This window comes from Oncorhynchus gorbuscha, linkage group LG13 (assembly GCF_021184085.1).
Source record: "Oncorhynchus gorbuscha isolate QuinsamMale2020 ecotype Even-year linkage group LG13, OgorEven_v1.0, whole genome shotgun sequence".
Classification (NCBI taxonomy): domain Eukaryota; kingdom Metazoa; phylum Chordata; class Actinopteri; order Salmoniformes; family Salmonidae; genus Oncorhynchus; species Oncorhynchus gorbuscha.
The window spans coordinates 42,692,380-42,712,444 of NC_060185.1; the positions used below are offsets into that span (position 1 = coordinate 42,692,380).

Sequence of the window (20,065 nt, forward strand, 5' to 3'; positions counted from 1 at the left end):
TTACTGCATTGTCGGAACTAGAAGCACAAGCATTTCTCTACACTCGCATTAACATCTGCTAACCATGTGTATGTGACAAATAAAATTGGATTTGATTTGATATAATAATCAATAATTTTGCTCTTTATTTAACCATCTTACATATAAAACCTTATTTGTTTCTACAAAAATGGTGAATAACTCAGCACAGGTTAATGAGAAGGGTGTGCTTGAAAGGATGCACATAACTCTGCAATGTTGTATTGGAGAGAGTCTCAGTCTTAAATCATTTTCCACACACAGTCTGTGCCTGTATTTAGTTTTCATGCTAGTGAGGGCCGAGAATCCAATCTCACATAGGTACGTGGTTGCAAAGGGCATCAGAGTCTTAACAGCGTGATTTGCCAAGGCAGGATACTCTGAGCGCAGCCCTATCCAGAAATATGGCAGTGACTTCTGATTAAATTCAATTTTCACAGAATCACTTGTTGCAATTTCGATGAGGCTCTCTTGTTGAGATATCGGTAAGTGGACTGGAGGCAGGGCATGAAAGGGATGATGTATCCAGTTGTTTGTGTCATCTGTTTCAGGAAAGTACCTGCATAATTGCGCACCCAGCTCACTCAGGTGCTTCGATATATCACATTTGACATTGTCCGTAAGCTTGAGTTCATTTGCACACAAAAAAATCATAGACTGATGGAAAGGCCTGTGTGTTGTCCTTTAGGGAGAAAGAAAGGAGCGCCAAATTCTTCATCATAGCCTCAGCTTTGTCCCGCCCATTGAATGTAGTTGCGGAGATTCCCTGTAATCCTAGATTCAGATCATTCAGTCGAGAAAAAACATCACCCAGATAGGCCAGTCATGTGAGAAACTCGTCATCATGCAAGCGGTCAGACAAGTGAAAATTATGGTCAGCAAAGAAAACTTTAAGCTCATCTCTCAATTTTAAAAAAGTGTCAATACTTTGCCCCTTGATAACCAGCGTACTTCTGTATGTTGTAAAAGCGTTACATGGTCGCTGCCCATAACATTGCATAATGCAGAAAATGCATGAGAGTTCAGGGGCCTTGCTTTAACAAAGTTAACCATTTTCACTGTAGTGTAACTGCTTGCACGCGCGTTACCACTCCACTGTGTCTCTCTGTCATGGCTTTTGCACCATCAGTACAGATACCAACACATTTTGACCACCAAAGTCCATTTGATGTCACAAAGCTGTCCAGTACTTTAAAAATATCCTCTCAGGTTGTCCTGGTTGCCAGTGGTTTGCAGAAGAGGATGTCTTCCTTAATTGACCCCCCCCATAAATGTAACAGACATATACCAGGAGCTGTGCCAGGCCCGCCATGTCTGTTGACTCATCCAGCTGTAACAGACATATACCAGGAGCTGTGCCAGACCCACCACGTCTGTTGACTCATCCAGCTGTAACAGACATACCAGGAGCTGTGCCAGACCCACCACGTCTGTTGACTCATCCAGCTGTAACAGACATACCAGGAGCTGTGCCAGACCCACCACGTCTGTTGACTCATCCAGCTGTAACAGACATACCAGGAGCTGTGCCAGACCCGCCATGTCTGTTGACTCATCCAGCTGTAACAGACATATACCAGGAGCTGTGCCAGACCCACCAAGTCTGTTGACTCATCCAGCTGTAACAGACATACCAGGAGCTGTGCCAGACCCACCACGTCTGTTGACTCATCCAGCTGTAACAGACATATACCAGGAGCTGTGCCAGACCCACCACGTCTGTTGACTCATCCAGCTGTAACAGACATACCAGGAGCTGTGCCAGACCAGCCACGTCTGTTGACTCATTCAGCTGTAAGGCATAGAATTCACTGGCTTGTATGGAAAGCAGGTATTGTTTCAAAACCTCTCCTGCCGTGTCACTGCTGTGTTGTGAAACAGTGTTGTTTGATGAAGACACTGTCCCAGCCATATCCACGGCAGCAGGAATAATTAAGTCCTCCACAATATTATGGGGCTTACCTGTCCTAGCCACTTGGTAGCTCACCATATAAGATGCTTCTAGCCCCTTCTTATTAATGGTATCTGTTGCTTTTTTACATGTCTTACTACTCGAAAGTCGTCTTTGTTCTCACTCAAAAAACTCCCGTGGCTTATTGTCACTTTTAGTTTCTAAATGTCTGCGCAAGAGTGAAGGTTTCCCGCTAGAGTAACGGTTAATGTGATTGGATGTTAATTATTTGACTAGGCTACCTGTATTTGACATTGTGTTGTTATTTCGCTGAACACTAGATGGTTGAATTGTATTTTTGGCAGTGAAACGAGGCGCACCCCCGACGGCATTGCCCCTACCCCAGTTTGGGGATAACTGCTACACACAATACCTCATAATGACAAAAAAAAAACAGGTTTTTAGAAACGTTTGCAAATGTGTGTTTCGCTGTGTGTGGGAGGGAAAGGGTTTTCAGCATCCTATTACTTTGTCTCTCAGTCCCTGCTTCTGTTTCTCTCATTCTTCTCTCTCTGCTCTGGTCCTGCTCAGGAATAGGTCTTGTTGCTGTAAACACTGGCACATTTCCTCTTCAGCACAAGGTTGTGCTTGCGTTCTGTTTCTTTCCCTCTCGTCTCATCTCAAGTGTAAGCAGCACCAACTTCATCAGAGAGGAGTAAAGTCCCAGAAGGCTGAAGGAATTAGGAGACGAGAGAGAGATTCACACACTGCACGACTAGGAAAAACACAGGAGAACGAGGGCAGGAAGGAGGGAGGCTACAGATAATCGAGTGGCAAGGTGTACAGGAGAGGGACTGAAAGAGGCGACAGATAGGGCAGTACTCTGTTACTAGAGGGTAGCCTAACACTCCAGTCCCCAGGTGCTGAACTCAACGTAGGCTGAGGGCTCCCCTCCATGGCTATTACTCTGAAAACTGTACCATGGTCAGTGTTACAGCTGTCTGCAATGACCTGCCTTGTGGACACAATTAGAGGTTGAGTGGCCCACGTGTAATAGCTATTGTGTGTGTGTGTGTGTGTGTGTGTGTGTGTGCATGTGCATGCGTGTGTGTGTGTGCGTGCATGTGTGTGTGTGTGTGCATGTGTGTGTGTGTGCATGCGCATGCGTGTGCGTGTGCGCGCGCGTGTGTGTGTGTGCATGCATGCGTGTGTGTGTGTGTGTGTGTGTGTGTGTGTGTGTGTGTGTGTGTGTGTGTGTGTGTGTGTGTGTGTGTGTGTGTGTGTGTGTGTGTGTGTGTGTGTGTGTGTGTGTGTGTGTGTGTGTGCGTGTGTGTGCATGGGTGCGTGCGTGCGTGCGTGTGTGTGTGTGCGCAGAGCACTGGTGTTGCATATCAGGTCTCAGGCTCACTGCTGCCCCTTTGTTAGCCCACCAGACATGTGACCCAATTCAGTCTGCCTGCTCCCTCTACACACACATACATGCACACACACACACAAACACACACACCCTGGAGAGAGGAAAGCCATCGATCCTCTCTCTCTCAGGCAATTTACAGTCGAGAGCCACAGTTTAGTTACCAGACTGTAAAAAAAAGGAAGGCTGAAGCATTTCCTTCATGGTTGGTTGGTGCCGTTAAATAGGCTGCATTCTGAATGTTTTGGGATGCCCCAAGGAGGTACACACACATACTCACACATTTCTCTATCCTCCATAGTTTTTTTTACCAGATTGGTGACAATGTGTCTTTGTAGTGGGGAACAGAGCAGGCTTTTGGTTGTAAAGGGGGAGAGAGAGGGAGAGAGAGGGATAGGCATTGAACAGAGCCACACATCGATCCCAGTGCTTTTCAGATGAGTGTCTGGACTTGGCTCTGGCCAGCACTGGACTGGACAGTGGGGCTGTGTCCTGAAGCTCAGAAGATGATTGGACAGGAGGAGAGTCACAAGTTATTTACTTCTGTGGGCTTAGCTGATTGGTATCTGATTTGCGACAATCGTTAGGAAAGTTGAGCTCTATCTCATACAGTGTGGCAAACAGGAATTTCGGATCAAACCATTCCCAGACAATTGATACACACACTTGACATGAGCCTGGTTGAAAGCACACTTACACTGGAGCTCATCCATGCACATAATGTTTGAATCATAGTAGCACAGCAACACAAGTCAACTGCATACATAGTTACTTTCAAACTGGCCCAGTGTATCTTTAGTGTACTCTGTTCGTATACTCCGAACAGTAGAGTGCATTTGAGTATGGATGTACTTTGTGTCTACACACACTTGCTGTTGAGGTTTGGGAAATGCCTGCGGCTTGTGGTATGTTTCAGGAAATGACGTCATCCAGGAACAGTTGGTGCAGGTTTCTAATTTCCATCCCAAACCCATGGAAATAGTCTGTCTGTTTGGGCTTGCCATAATATTGGAAGAATCGTGTGCAATAAAGATGAATAGAAAAAGAAAACACAGGGCTATATTGTTGTCATAGACTGTGTATAGAATAACAACCACTGTTTGTCTAAAATTTGGAACGAAAGTAGGAAGAAGAGGATGATACAAGGAGGGGGAGAGTTGTGAGAAGAGATGAGGAATCGCTGACATGGATAGAAAAATGGAAAGAGAGGAAAAGAGATGCCTATAGGAGGGAGAACATGACAACTATGTACATACAATGAAAATAAATGCCAGAGTTTGAGAATGGAGAGATGAGCACTGAGGAGGAGATGTCTCTTTTGTGCCACTGAGTCTGGCTTTAATTCCATGTCTACAAATTAAAAATGGATATGTTGGATTCTCCATCTCAACCACAAATCGAAGTGCATTTAAAGTTTGATTTGATTTTGACCTATTCTTTAACTTAGAGTTTTGGTTGAGATGGAGACATGAATCCAACATATTAATTAACAATTGAAGATTGTTAATTAATAAGATCTGAAATCAGTCAAAGCTGTAAACCCTAGGCCTGTTTTGTCTATTTTTAGTTGAACCCTGGGTTAAATTGAAGCAATAGCTGTTGATGACTCATCAATATTTAGGCCGATGTTGGATTTGCTGATACATGACCTACAAAATATGGTTCCGTTTCATTTCTCTGTTAAATCTACCCTTGGGAATGCATTTGATAGCAACAGTGAATCTAGTTGTAGTAAGAAATCTTTTGCTTATCATTCTCACAATAGCGCATTGCTATTAGTCAGTGACAAATATCGAAGTTAAGTAGGACTGGACTTGGTTAAAACCCTGCATGGGAGATCAAATGGAGAGCTGTACATAAATCAATTCTCCAGTAGGAGGTGCTGCCCAGCTTATTTATTATTTGTTTTGACAGTGGATATAATGTTGGAGAGCTGACATTGTTTCAAAGGTACAAATTCAACATATTTTATGAAAGTTTGGACTATGTTAAAAATTGGTTACCAATTGGTTACCATAACATAATCCTGTGGTTAAAATGACACCCTCAAAACAACAGTTGCTGAATTTTTTTCAAATCCAATGCATGTTCCATGTAGATTCCACGTCACTACTTTTGACAAATTATGTTAAAACAACGTTGATGCAACAAGTTTGTGCAGAGTGGGATGTGTATTGTGGGTTTGCATGTGAGTCTGTCATGCACTAATGATTTAGTTTAGAGCGTTTGTACAGCACAGGGGGTTGGTGGCACCTTAATTGGGGAGGATGGGATCATGATAATGAATGGAGCGGACTCCGTGGAATTGTATCAAATCATCAAACAGACATTATTATGAGCCGTCTTCCCTTTAGCAGCCTCCAGTGTTGTACAGGTGGGCTATTTGATCGGAATTGTTTCAACTGTTCGTGAGTGTGTGTTGGCATGCGAGAGCTTGCGTGTGTTGGTCTGTTCATGGACATGAAAGAATATGTCTACCACCGCAGGTCCTGTGCTTACTCGAGCATAGTTAAACAACAGTAAAACATTAGAGTTTACAAGTTGCGCCACCACAGATAAATATGTAGCATTGAGGTTTCACTCAAAAGTGAAACATCAGAGTACACACACACACAGCTTTGTTTTTGTGAATTTTTGGGGAGTAAAAATGTGTTTCCATTCAAAATCCTATTTTCCATAACCCTTAAACGAACCTTAACCCTAATCTGACCTCTAACGCTAAACCTAACTCTCAAACCTAACCTTAAACCCAAACCCTAAACCTTAAACCTAACCCTAACCTTAAACCCAAACCCTAAACCTTAAACCTAACCCTAACCTTAAACCCAAACCCTAAACCTTTCAAATTAGTGTTGTATTCCTACCTTGTCAGGACATTGTGGTCTTGATAATGTAGGAAAACATGTACACACACACACACACACACACACACACACACACACACACACACACACACACACACACACACACACACACACACACACACACACACACACACACACACACACACACACACACACACACACACACACACACACACACACACACACACACACACACACACCAAGCCAGCTCTACTGGTGGGCCCTCATTTGGGTCATGAGAAATTCAATTAACAACACCGAGCAATCAATGTTAACAGTGCCTAGGGCTCAGCACACCACACCACCCCATACCACACCACCCCATACCACACCACACCACCCCACACCATACCATACCACACCACTCCACCCCATACCACACCACACCACCCCACACCATACCATACCATACCGTACCACACCACTCCACCCCATACCACACCACCCCACACCACCCCACACCATACCATACCACACCACTCCACCCCATACCACACCACCCCACACCACACCACCCCACACCACCCCACCCCACCCCACCCCATACCATACCACACCACACCACACCACACCACCCCATACCATACCATACCACACCATCCCATTCCATACCATACCATACCACAACACACCACACCACACCACCCCACACCACCCAACACCACACCACCCCACACCACACCACCCCACACCACCCCACCCCACCCCACCCCACACCACCCCACCCCACCCCCCACCCCACACCACCCCACCCCATACCACACCATACCAGGCTGCATAGCTATTTCTGTTGGGGTAAAACCTTTACTCCAGGGAGAGACAACTAAATTCAGCGGCAAGACCATTTTTGTCGAAGTGGATGGTCGGGGGGTCGGAACATAATGATAATATTTTTTAGACTGCAAATTGACCACAACTAAGCCCAAAAATAGATTTTTTTGAAAATAAGAATCATTATATACCTTCATTACATTGAGACACGATCACATATGTCTCTTTTTTATTTTTTATAATATAATTTTTTTATTTTTTATTATCACTCACAGGCCGTTTGGCCCGCGTGCCGCCAGTTGCCTGCTCTTCTCTTCTCCATGATCCCATGGGAAAACAGAACAACAACACAGTTGGAAAACCATAAATATCCTGTATTCTAATCCCTAATTTAAATGCAATCCACAGGGGAAGATTACTCATAGTTTCGTTTAGGTGTGCACTCCAGTTAGCTCCATAGAAAAATAATGACTATATTCTAATTCTATGTATAATCAACAGCAAGAACAGGGCTCTGGCGAGTGCTGAACAGCAGAGCTAGTGTTACTATGGGAATGATTAGGGTGTGATGGTGATGTTAAAACACTGGTTGATTGAATTCTTTGGAAGCCATTTTTGTTACGTAAGGAGGAATCTGAGCAGTATGTGTTCCCATCCAGCCTGTGAGGTCATCGTGTTCGATAACTATACCATTAATAGGCTTATGGGAGAGCTCAGCCCACCGCTGTATGCTTTGCCTACAGTGAATTATCAAGCTAATCTATCTGTATGACACAACACAGATGGACACACTTTCTTTCTGGCTGTCTCCCATTTTGTGAAGCTATCTCTCTTTCTTTGTCCTCCTCTCATGCACTGTCTATTTTTATACGTCTAGCTATCTCTCGTTCCCTCTTTCTCTCCCTTCATCTCTCTTTTCTCCAGCTGAGAGAGAGAGTGAGAGAGAGAGAGAGAGAGAGAGAGAGAGAGAGAGAGAGAGAGAGAGAGAGAGAGAGAGAGAGAGAGAGAGAGAGAGAGAGAGAGAGAGAGAGAGAGAGAGAGAGAGAGAGAGAGAGAGAGAGAGAGAGAGAGAGAGAGAGAGAGAGAGAGAGAGAGAGAGAGAGAGTTGCTTTCTTGTCTTTGGAGCAGTATAGTGCTTAGTGAATGAATGGCTTCCAGGCAGAGGTGAACGTGTGACCAGGCAGGCTGCAGGCACAGAAAAGACCCCCATCCCAGACCCCTGCCAACAGCCTTCAGCCTCACTGGTCATCACAGATGGACGGATGAAACTGTGTCACCGCTAGTCTAATCACCTCTCCGCTCCGCTCCGCTCCTCCCCCTCTCACTCTTTCCTCTCTCATCCTCTCTCATTCTCATCCTCTCTGTGTCTCCCTGTCTGTCCTCTTCATCCTCTCGGACAGGTTTTGGAGAGGCTGAAAATGAACCGTCCCTCTCACAGGCAATTCAGACAGGAGTGTGTGTGTGTTAGAGACGCACGTACACATTACACACACACAGCGACAGGGGTCTGTGTGAATGTGTCGGTTGCCTTCTCTCCAAGTTAATCTCTTAAGAAGAGGTGTGGTCTCTCTCTCTCTCTCTCTCTCTCTCTCTCTCTCTCTCTCTCTCTCTCTCTCTCTCTCTCTCTCTCTCTCTCTCTGTCTCTCTCTCTGATCCCCAAGCAGATTTTCATCGCATGTTGTGTTAGTTGAATTCTCCTCCGCTGCTGCTGCTGCCGCTGCGAGTCTCAGGGCGTTCTCTTTTTTGCATTTTTGAACGCCCATCATCATCTCTCCACTTCTTCTTCTACTGCTCTCTGCCTCTTCTTCTGCTTTCACTAGTCTGAGATGAGTTTGAGCGCTGAGATGGGGGAGGCCATCGAGCTAAGGTGAGTGTTTGTGGCTGGGGTGATTAGGGGGGGGGGTTACAGTAGGATAGGCTGATGTGTTGCAGTAGCTGTGAACACAGGTCAATAGCCTAGCTCTAGCGTGTCTGTAGTTAGCGATAGCATTAGCCTCGGTTATTATTGGCCATAGCCATTTCAGCAGCTGTCAAAACTGACGCGGCGTCTACTAGCTTATTCCAGGAGCTCATAGTCTTAGCAGCTCTATTAGCCCCCGCACCCATATGGAGCCGATTTAGAGTCTCAACTGATATCCCAAAATACCTCATATTTGTTTATGTGCCGCATGTGCGACATTAAATGTTAAGGGATGTTTTCATAGCAGAAAAGGATGAATCTTAGTAATCTTACCACCACAGAAGTAGAAGAAGAAGAAGTAGCAGCAAAAGCCAAGTTAAGCAGACACAGGAGAAAAGTGGGACTGTTTTTGTCTTTTTGTTTGAGTGATTGGCAATGCAACACTTCTCTTATGTTGAGAAAAGGGAAATGCTTTTCACACGTTATTTCCTGAGGTGTGTGTTTGAGAATTGTGAGATGTGAGTGCTGTCTGCACACTTGCTCTTGTCTGAATAACTCCTTGTGGATTAGAGAGCCTGTGACCTGGGTCTAGCCTGGGTCTAGCCTGGGTCTAGCCTGGGTCTAGCCTGGGCAGATAAGAGCATGTGAGAGGTCTTCACATGGCTGCTGTGTTTTAACATTAGTCCTGCTGTTTAGGGAGCCTCTACGAACACCCTGGACCAGCTGGACCGCCCACTGCAGCCATGCCCACTCACTCTCTCTCTCTCTCTCTCTGCCCGCTGCTCTCTCTCTCTCTCTCTCTCTCTGCCCGCTGCTCTCTCTCTCTCTCTCTGCCCGCTCTCTCTCTGCCCGCTGCTCTCTCTCTCGCGCTCTCTCTCTGCCCGCTGCTCTCTCTCTCTCTCTCTCTCTCTCTCTCTCTCTCTCTCTCTCTCTCTCTCTCTCTCTCTCTCTCTCTCTCTCTCTCGCTCTCTCTCTCTCTGCCCACTCTCTCTCTCTCTCTCTCTGCCCGCTCTCTCTCTCTCTGCCCGCCCGCCTGCTCTCTCCCGCTCTCTCTCTCTCTCTGCCCGCTCTCTCTCTCTCTGCCCGCTCTCTCTCTCTCTGCCCGCCCGCCTGCTCTCTCCCGCTCTCTCTCTCTCTCTCTCTCTCTGCCCGCCCGCCCTCTCTCTCTCTCTCTCTCTCTCTCTGCTCTGCCCGCCCTCTCTCTCTCCCTGCTCTCTCTCTCTCTCTCTCTCTCTCTCTCTCTCTCTCTCTCTCTCTCTCTCTCTCTCTCTCTCTCTCTCTCTCTCTCTCTCTCTCTCTCTCTCTCTCTCCCTCTCTCTCTCTCTCTCTCTCTCTCTCTGCTCTGCCCCTCTCTCTCTCTCTCTCTCTCTCTCTCTCTCTCTCTCTCTCTCTCTCTCTCTCTCTCTCTCTCTCTCTCTCTCTCTGCCCGCTCTCTCTCTCTCTGCCCACTCTCTCTCTCTCTCTCTCTCTCTCTCTCTCTCTCTCTCTCTGCCCGCTCTCTCTCTCTCTGCCCGCCTCCAAGGGCACAGGGGGATTTAGGTGTTTCTGTTGTTAATCTCCATGTCCTGGAGCACACACACAGGCGTGTGTATCTCATCTCCACTCAGAGGCCCTTGGCTAAGAGCTTAGCCTGTGTTTGTGAAGAAAGGAGGGAGGGACAGAGGAAAGAGGAGTATGAATAAGCTATGAGGGCACAGCTGTGTGTTTGGGAGGGACATTACATTTATCTTTATTTAACTAGTCAAGTCAGTTAAGAACAAATTCTTATTTACAATGACGGCCTAGGAACAAAGACAAGATAAGTCAAAATGTTCTGATTTTGTAGCAGGTCTATGAGATGAGAAAAGGTGACATGGCACATAGGTTCTACTTGCACCATATGGCTCTGTGTCATAGAACGTCTTACCTTCACATCGCAAACATATTACTGTATTACTGCTCCCCTTTAGCTTGTTATTCCCAAGCCTCAATGCTCCCTAACAGGTCTCACTGTGGTTGTATCCCAAATCACCACCCTATTCACTATGTCATTGGTTCTCAATCCTGGTCCCGGGGACCCAATGGGGTGCACATTTTTTGTTTTTGTCCTAGCACGACACAGCTGATTCAAATCATCAAAGCCTTTTGATGAGTTGATGATTTGAATCAGCTGTGTAGTGCTAGGGCAAAAACAAAAATGCCCCTAAAGTGTAAAAAATAGAACCCATTTCTATTTTAGAGACTGGCCACGCAGACACGTGCTAGCAGTGTGGGTGCAATGATTGAATAACATGTATGTGTACATTTATTTTTGCAACGTTCGCACAGAGTAGCAAGACATTGTTTACTGTGCCATACATTACAATGGGATTCAGGAAGGAGCTGTAAATGTTACTAATCTTCTGGAGAGAAAAATGATGCCTCTGCAGAAACAAGACAAGTAGTGATAAGGCACATTTAATGCCTTTTTAGCGTTATGACTTAATGCATTTAATATTTGTTTGTTTTTTTGCGCCCTCCCTCACACTAGCTGTTTGCGCTTGAAATGTGTCTCCACGGCCATAAATAATAAATAACGTGACAACTTTAAAGATGGTGTTCTAATATGGTGTTCTATTAGTGGGTTTGTGGAACTACTTCCAGAGAGTCCCACCGCCACACCTGTTGTCATGGGGATGCACCCTATTCATGTACTTTATATGCTGCGGAATCCCAGAGATCATCAGAGCAGAGCAGTGTGAGTGACAGGCAGTCAGAGACCAGGGCAGGGCATCCCTCTCATTATATTAACTGACTTACTCTCTGACCAGCCTGTGGTTCAGTCTAATTGAGTTTGGGCCTTGGACCTTCTCAGCAGGGGTCTTCTCAGAAGCCCCTCGGCCTGTGGCTTCTTCTTCCTAATTGCATTAGGGCCACAGGAAGGACTGATTGAGTGTTAGTGTCGTAGCCTGTTTAAAGCTAATTATGTCTGTTGCCATGCCGAGGTACATCAACTATCTGACCACAATAACAGATGCCCTGTGTGTTCTGACCCCCACACCCATCCGGATCATCAGAGGTGTAATGTAGTTCAGTAAAAATCATTTAAAGTACTACTTAAGGAGTTTTTTGTTGTATCTGTACTTTGCTTTACTATTTATATTTTTGACTACTTTTACTTTTACTTCACTACTTTTCTAAAGAAAAGAATGTGCTTTTTACTCCATACATTTTCCCTGACACCCAAAAGTAGTCTTTACATTTTGCATGGCTTGCAGGACAGGAAAGTGGTCCATTCCCTGGTCATCCCTACTGCCTCTGATCTTGCGGACTCAATAAACACAAATGCTTCATTTGTAAATGATGTCTGAGTGTTGTAGTGTACCCCTGGCTGTCCGTACATTTCAAAAACAAGATAATGGTGCCATCTTGATTGTTTAATATAGGGAATTTGAAATGATTTATTCTTATATACATTTTGCAATTACATTTACTTTTGATACTTAAGCATATTTAAAACTAAATACTTTTAGACTTTTACTCAAGTAGTATTTTACTGGGTGACTTTCACTTTTACTTGGGTCATTTTCTATTAAGGTATCTTTACTTTTACTCAAGTATGAAAATTGGGTACTGTGGGTCATCCAGGTCACCGCTGTTTGGAAGTGTGGGTGGGGGTAAGATTGTGCGTATGTGTATGTGTAGAGGGCAGATGTGCGTGTGATGTGTTTGTGTTGTGTCAGAGGTTATATATCTGTATAATCTACCTTACATCAGAGTCCACAGTCCTGGCTGTCGCTCACACTGTCATCACAGCCTACACAAGGCATGCATGGTCCATGTTACTGTGTTGGAGGGTGATTGAATTACGGCATGGCCTAATTGACATGAATGTAGATGTGGAATGACAGAGAGTGTCTGCTGGATGAACTATGAGAGGGAATGGGGAGAGAGACAGGGAAAGAGAGAGAGACAGGGATGGAGAGAGAGACAGGGATGGAGAGAGAGACAGGGATGGAGAGAGAGACAGGGATGGAGAGAGAGACAGGGATGGAGAGAGAGACAGGGAAAGAGAGAGAGACAGGGAAAGAGAGACAGGGAAAGAGAGAGACAGGGAAAGAGAGAGAGACAGGGAAAGAGCGGGAGACAGGGAAAGAGAGAGACAGTGAAAGAGAGAGAGAGACAGTGAAAGAGAGAGAGACAGTGAAAGAGAGAGAGACAGTGAAAGAGAGAGAGACAGGGAAAGAGAGAGAGACAGGGAAAGAGAGAGAGAGACAGGGAAAGAGAGAGAGACAGGGAAAGAGAGAGAGACAGGGAAAGAGAGAGAGAGACAGGGAAAGAGAGAGAGACAGGGAAAGAGAGAGAGACAGTGAAAGAGAGAGAGAGAGACAGTGAAAGAGAGAGAGACAGGGAAAGAGAGAGAGACCGTGAAAGAGAGAGAGAGACAGTGAAAGAGAGAGAGAAACAGTGAAAGAGAGAGAGACAGGGAAAGAGAGAGAGAAACAGTGAAAGAGAGAGACAGGGAAAGAGAGAGAGACCGTGAAAGAGAGAGAGACAGTGAAAGAGAGAGAGACAGTGAAAGAGAGAGAGACAGGGAAAGAGAGAGAGACAGGGAAAGAGAGAGAGACAGGGAAAGAGAGAGACAGGGAAAGAGAGAGACAGACAGTGAAAGAGAGAGAGACAGGGAAAGAGAGAGACAGTGAAAGAGAGAGGGACAGGGAAAGAGAGAGAGACAGGGAAAGAGAGAGAGACAGGGAAAGAGAGAGACAGGGAAAGAGAGAGACAGGGAAAGAGAGAGACAGGGAAAGAGAGAGACAGTGAAAGAGAGAGACAGTGAAAGAGAGAGAGACAGGGAAAGAGAGAGAGAGGAAAGAGAGAGAGGGAAAGAGAGAGACAGTGAAAGAGAGAGACAGTGAAAGAGAGAGAGACAGTGAAAGAGAGAGAGACAGGGAAAGAGAGAGAGACAGGGAAAGAGAGAGAGACAGGGAAAGAGAGAGAGACAGGGAAAGAGAGAGAGACAGAGAAAGAGACAGAGAGAAAGTGAAAGAGAGAGACAGTGAAAGAGAGAGAGACAGTGAAAGAGAGAGAGACAGTGAAAGAGAGAGAGACAGGGAAAGAGAGAGAGACAGTGAAAGAGAGAGACAGTGAAAGAGAGAGAGACAGTGAAAGAGAGAGAGACAGGGAAAGAGAGAGAGACAGGGAAAGAGAGAGAGACAGGGAAAGAGAGAGAGACAGTGAACGAGAGAGAGACAGTGAACGAGAGAGAGACAGTGAAAGAGAGAGAGACAGGGAAAGAGAGAGAGACAGTGAAAGAGAGAGACAGTGAAAGAGAGAGAGACAGTGAAAGAGAGAGAGACAGTGAAAGAGAGAGAGACAGTGAAAGAGAGAGAGACAGTGAAAGAGAGAGAGACAGTGAAAGAGAGAGAGAGACAGTGAAAGAGAGAGACAGTGAAAGAGAGAGAGACAGTGAAAGAGAGAGAGAGACAGTGAAAGAGAGAGACAGTGAAAGAGAGAGAGACAGTGAAAGAGAGAGAGACAGTGAAAGAGAGAGAGACAGGGAACGAGAGAGAGACAGTGAAAGAGAGAGACAGTGAAAGAGAGAGAGACAGTGAAAGAGAGAGACAGGGAAAGAGAGAGACAGGGAAAGAGAGAGACAGGGAAGGAGAGAGAGACAGGGAAAGAGAGAGAGACAGGGAAAGAGAGAGAGACAGACAGGGAAAGAGAGAGAGACAGACAGGGAAAGAGAGAGGGCTGGAAAGGTACTGTAGATAAGTGTGACGGTGGAATGATATATGATCGGGATTGAGGAGAAAAAATGTTTAGTTACACAATGATGGGTGAGAGAGTGGTGCTATGTGATGGATGGTGGTGCTACAGGCAGTAGTTAGCATAGTGACAGTGGAGGAGAGAGCATTTTTTTAATGCAAAATGAAAATGTGCATTTCTTATTGAACAAGTTCAGGTATTCCCTCCCTGTTTCATCCTGTTTTCTTCCCTTTGGTGCCTAATGAATAGGACCCAGTGCTGGTGAACTGAGGATAAACAGGGTCGGTGGGGGGTAGAGAGGAGACTGTCCCAGGCAGACAGGAAGTCTGTGCTGGTTAGAGAGAGTGTCAGTCCGTCAGGCTGAAGACTGCCTTTACACATGACAGCCTCTGTTCCAGCTGTCTCTCCACATCAGCTTTCACACACGCACACCCACCCACGCACACGCACCAGCACACAGCCCACGCTCATGATAATATGCGTAACCATCCCGTTCCAATACACAGGCCTTCATACTGTACTGTAACCTCCAGAGCGTCACTGTTGTATTTGTTCAGTGTTTCCAGTACAGACTACAGATGGTGATGTATTAGCAGTGTTCTGATACAGTTATGTCTTGTCCTCTCCTCAGGGGTTTCTCTGTATCAAATGAACTATGGCTAATGTGACATCGACAGGAAGGACCGCTGACCCCAGAGTTGCGTATCACTGGAATGAAGTGGGGCCGACCTCTTCTCCCAGGGTCAGACAGCAGTCAAAACACTGCTGCCCCTGTTTATGTGGGCTTGGTTCTGCTCCCTCATTCCACAACCACACACACACACACACACACACACACACACACACACACACACACACACACACACACACACACACACACACACACACACACACACACACACACACACACACACACACACACACACACACACACACACACACACACACACACACACACACACACACACACACACACAGAGAGAAGGGGTGGAGGGAGGGGGGGTTGGATATGTGGAATGGGGGGAGCGGAAACAGACGGTTGTCGTGGGGACAAGCCGACTCTTTTCTTGCTCTGGGTCGCTCAGTATTTACATTTAGTGTCCGAGAGGCCCCGGAAATTGGATCATCCTGAGGCAGCACAGTGTATATGTGATCTATTAATAAAATGTATTTCTCCACATCAAATACAACATTTTAAATAAATAAATAAAATGCAGTTAACATCATAAAGACGGTTCCTGTTTTTACACAACAGACGTTGTGCTCCCTCAGTAAATTATTTTTGACATGGCCGGGGGAACGTTCCTGCAATGCTCCCTGATCTCTAGTAGAATCTAATCACTAGCTGTCTCTCACAGTGTGGCGGCTGCTTGCCCTCTGACCACGGATAGTTGGTCTATTTCTCACTTGCTTTGATAAACGTTTTCCCTGCTCCCTGCCCTGCGGTCAGGCTTTTCTAACTGTGGGAGACCATGATACTTTACCCAGATAACTATATTACCTCAGTAACGGTAATAAACTCAGTCAACTCTGTTGTTCCTCTATAGACTTACCATTACTGAATGAACTAGACTGATGTTCTACTAACCTAGTGTGTGAATGAACTAGACTGATGTTCTACTAACCTAGTGTGTGAATGAACTAGACTGATGTTCTACAAACCTAGTGTGTGAATGAACTAGACTGATGTTCTACTAACCTAGTGTGTGAATGAACTAGACTGATGTTCTACTAACCTAGTGTGTGAATGAATTAGACTGATGTTCTACTAACCTAGTGTGTGAATGAACTAGACTGATGTTCTACTAACCTAGTGTGTGAATGAACTAGACTGATGTTCTACTAACCTAGTGTGTGAATGAACTAGACTGATGTTCTACTAACCTAGTGTGTGAATGAACTAGACTGATGTTCTACTAACCTAGTGTGTGAATGAACTAGACTGATGTTCTACTAACCTAGTGTGTGAATGAACTAGACTGATGTTCTACTAACCTCGTGTGCCTGTGGAGTGTTTTTTTAAATGTTGTTTTATTTTTACCCCAATTTCGTGATTACAATCTTGTCTCATCGCTGCAACTCCCCAACGGGCTCGGGAGAGGCGAAGGTCGAGTCATCGAAACCCCAGAACCTTCTTAACACCTGCACCAATGTGTTGGAGGAAACACTGTTCGGCTGACGACCGAAGTCAGCCTGCAGGCACCCGGCCCGCCAGGAGGAGTCGCTAGAGCGTGATGAGCCAAGTAAAGCTTCCCCGGGCCGAACCCTCCCCTAACCTGGACGATTGTGCGTCGCCCTATGGGACTCCCGGTCACGGCCGTAATGACACAGCCTGGGATCAAACCCCAAGTTGTATTGACGTGACAAGGCGGCGGCGCAGAGCCTTAGACCGCTGCGCCACTCGAGAAGGCCTATATGGACTGGTTTTGTTTCAAACACTGCTTCCAAAGTATTGAACAGGAATACGCATTTTCCATAGACAAATTGAAATTCTGTTCCTCTCAAATGAATTTAGGATGGTTTATCTCTAAATTCACTATCTTTGTGTGTACTCTGATGTTCCACTGTGAGTGGCCTCAATGCTGTGTGTTTATGTGTGGTGGCCCAACTCAAATGTTTTACTGATGATTTACTATGCTAGAGTCCATCCTAGTTTTATTAGCCTGTTTCACCACAATCTGTCTCTCATTTTTCCTGTTGCCTATCCTCTCACTCCTCCTCTCTCTCACAATTCAATTTCAATTCAATTTCAATTTAAGGAGCTTTATTGGCATGGGAAACATATGTTTACATAGCCAAAGCAAGTGAAATAGATAATAAACAATGCAAATTGTCTTTCTCTCTTTCTGCATCTGTTTGCTATCGTTTACCTCCAACTACTAATACACACACACACACACACACACACACACACACACACACACACACACACACACACACACACACACACACACACACACACACACACACACACACACACACACACACACACACACACACACACACACACACACACACACACACACACACACACACACACACACACCACTTTCTCATCTTTGTTTTGTCTGTCTCCCCGTTTGGTTTCTCTCATAACTGCATACTGGTCTTGTTTTTATATCTTTTCACTTCATTTTCTCTGACACACACACACACACACACACACACACACACACACACACACACACACACACACACACACACACACACACACACACACACACACACACACACACACACACACACACACACACACACACACACACACACACACACACACACACACACACACACACACACACACACACACACACACACTCTCCCTCCTGCCTGCTCTACTTCTCTGAATCCTGTTGTTAATATCGCAGAGGTTTATGTGCACCGTGACTGAGAGAGAAAAGAAAGCCCATGTAGCTGTAATCTAGTGCTCTGATTCCAGGCTTGTATATCTGTGGCTAGAGCAAGGTGAAGGGAGGAGGGGGAGGTGATGGAGAGATACAAAGGAGGAATATAGGTCAGACTGCCAGAGATGGAAATAGGGAGAAGGTTGATTAACTCACAGAGGAGAGAAAATCTTAGAAAAGGGTGTAAGAACAGAGGTATTCAACATGTCACGGTTTGTATAACAGATGCACAGAGAGACACAGGGCGAGAAAGGGAGACATTCAGAGAGAGAGAGATGTAGAGAGAAAGAGACAGGTTGCTTATGCACACTGTCACACAATAATACCCACCACCCAAAGCCAGCCCAATCCCATGTTGCATGTGGAGACACTGCCATATGGGGTGGTATGTTTCCCCACTAGCTGTGTGTCTGGATGGCTTACGGTGACGATGGCCAGGGACACACAGTGGGAGAGGACTGTCGCTTTCCCAGCTCACGGCTGTAGCTTGTCTCTCTCTCTCTCTCTCTCTCTCTCTCTCTCTCTCTCTCTCTCTCTCTCTCTCTCTCTCTCTCTCTCTCTCTCTCTCTCTCTCTCTCTCTCTCTCTCTCTCTCTCTCTCTCTCTCTCTCTCTCTCTCTCTCTCTCTCTCTCTCTCTCATTCTCTCTCTATTTATGTATCTCTCTCTCATTCTCTCTCTCTCGCTCTCTCTCTCTCTATTTATGTATCTCTCTTGTTCTCTCTCTCTCTCGTCGTTCTCTCTCTCTCGTTCACTCTCCATTTATGTATCTCTCTATCTCTCGTTCTCTCTCTCGCTCTCTCTCTCTCTCTCTCTCTATTTATGTATCTCTCTCGTTCTCTCTCTCGCTCGTTATCTCTCGTCGTTCTCTCTCTCTCGTTCACTCTCCATTTATGTATCTCTCTCTCTCTCTCTCTCTCTCTCTCTCTCTCTCTCTCTCTCTCTCTCTCTCTCTCTCTCTCTCTCTCTCTCTCATTCTCTCTCTATTTATGTATCTCTCTCTCTCATTCTCTCTCTCTCGTTCTCTCTCTCGCTCTCTCTCTCTATTTATGTATCTCCCTCATTCTCTCTCTCTCTCTCGTTGTTCTCTCTCTCTCGTTCACTCTCCATTTATGTATATCTCTCTCTCGTTCTCTCTCTATTTATGTATATATCTCTCTCTGATCTCTCTCGTTTTCTCTCTCTCTCTCTCTCTCTCTCTCTCTCTCTCTCTCTCTCTCTCTCTCTCTCTCTCTCTCTCTCTCTCTCTCTCTCTCTCTCTCTCTTCTCTCTCTTCTCTCTCTCTCTCTCTATTTATGTATATCTCTCTCTCTCTCTCTCTCTCTTCTCTCTCTCTCTCTCTCTATTTATGTATATCTCTCTCTCTCTCTCTCTTCTCTCTCTCTCTCTCTCTCTCTCTCTCTCTCTCTCTCTCTCTCTCTCTCTCTCTCTCTCTCTCTCTCTCTCTCTCTCTCTCTCTCTCTCTCTCCATCGTCATTCTCTCTCCCACCCATGGAGCAGGACTAACTCTCAGAGAGACACTCTTAAAGGGACAGGCCACTGCTGCAACTCCATCCTGCAGCCTCAGACACAGACACATGAGAGAGGAGGAGGAGATGGATAGAGAAGATACCACTAACACACACACACACACATTTTAGGGTATCTGAGGGGGAGAGAGGATAGAGTCCTTGCGGCTGGTCTACAGACATTTATAGTTGCTGTTTTGTGTTGATAAGGATGACAATGTATAAAGCTAATACTATTTATTGTATTTGAATATATATCTGAAGCCCACAGTTCCTCACACTGTACAAGACAATACACCTTAAGATGCAGGGAGGGTTGGACTTGGCATTGGAGGCTGACAGATGCAGCTTTCTCCTCCGTACAGGTTTCTTGGCGCGTTACAATGCGTTTTCTAGCGCCGCTGTGGTTGTGTCTGCCAGCCAAACAGTGGGAGTGGGTTTTAGGGAGGAGTGTGTATGAAGGAGTGAGGACTGGTATATGTGTTATTGGCCAGCTGTGTGGTGGCTCCTCCTGGTTGTTTAGATTGGCTGTGATTGGTGCCCTGACAGTTTGCCCTCGAGCTGTATGCTGTT

At 45.7% G+C, this 20,065-nt stretch overlaps 1 protein-coding gene across 2 annotated transcripts in view; it reads left to right on the plus strand.

The window, feature by feature from the left end:
* Window positions 1-20,065, plus strand: part of LOC123992919 (numb-like protein) — a 65,768-nt gene that overhangs the window by 18,883 nt on the left and 26,820 nt on the right. Inside the window, exon 1 of one of the 2 annotated variants that reach the window (XM_046294560.1) lies at window positions 8,613-8,825. The exons of the other annotated variant lie outside the window; for it this stretch is intronic. Within the exon in view, the coding sequence (XP_046150516.1) occupies window positions 8,785-8,825 (41 nt within the window). The 5' untranslated portion in view covers window positions 8,613-8,784. Of the gene's footprint in view, window positions 1-8,612; window positions 8,826-20,065 lie in introns of those variants that run through there. 2 annotated transcript variants of the gene reach the window in all.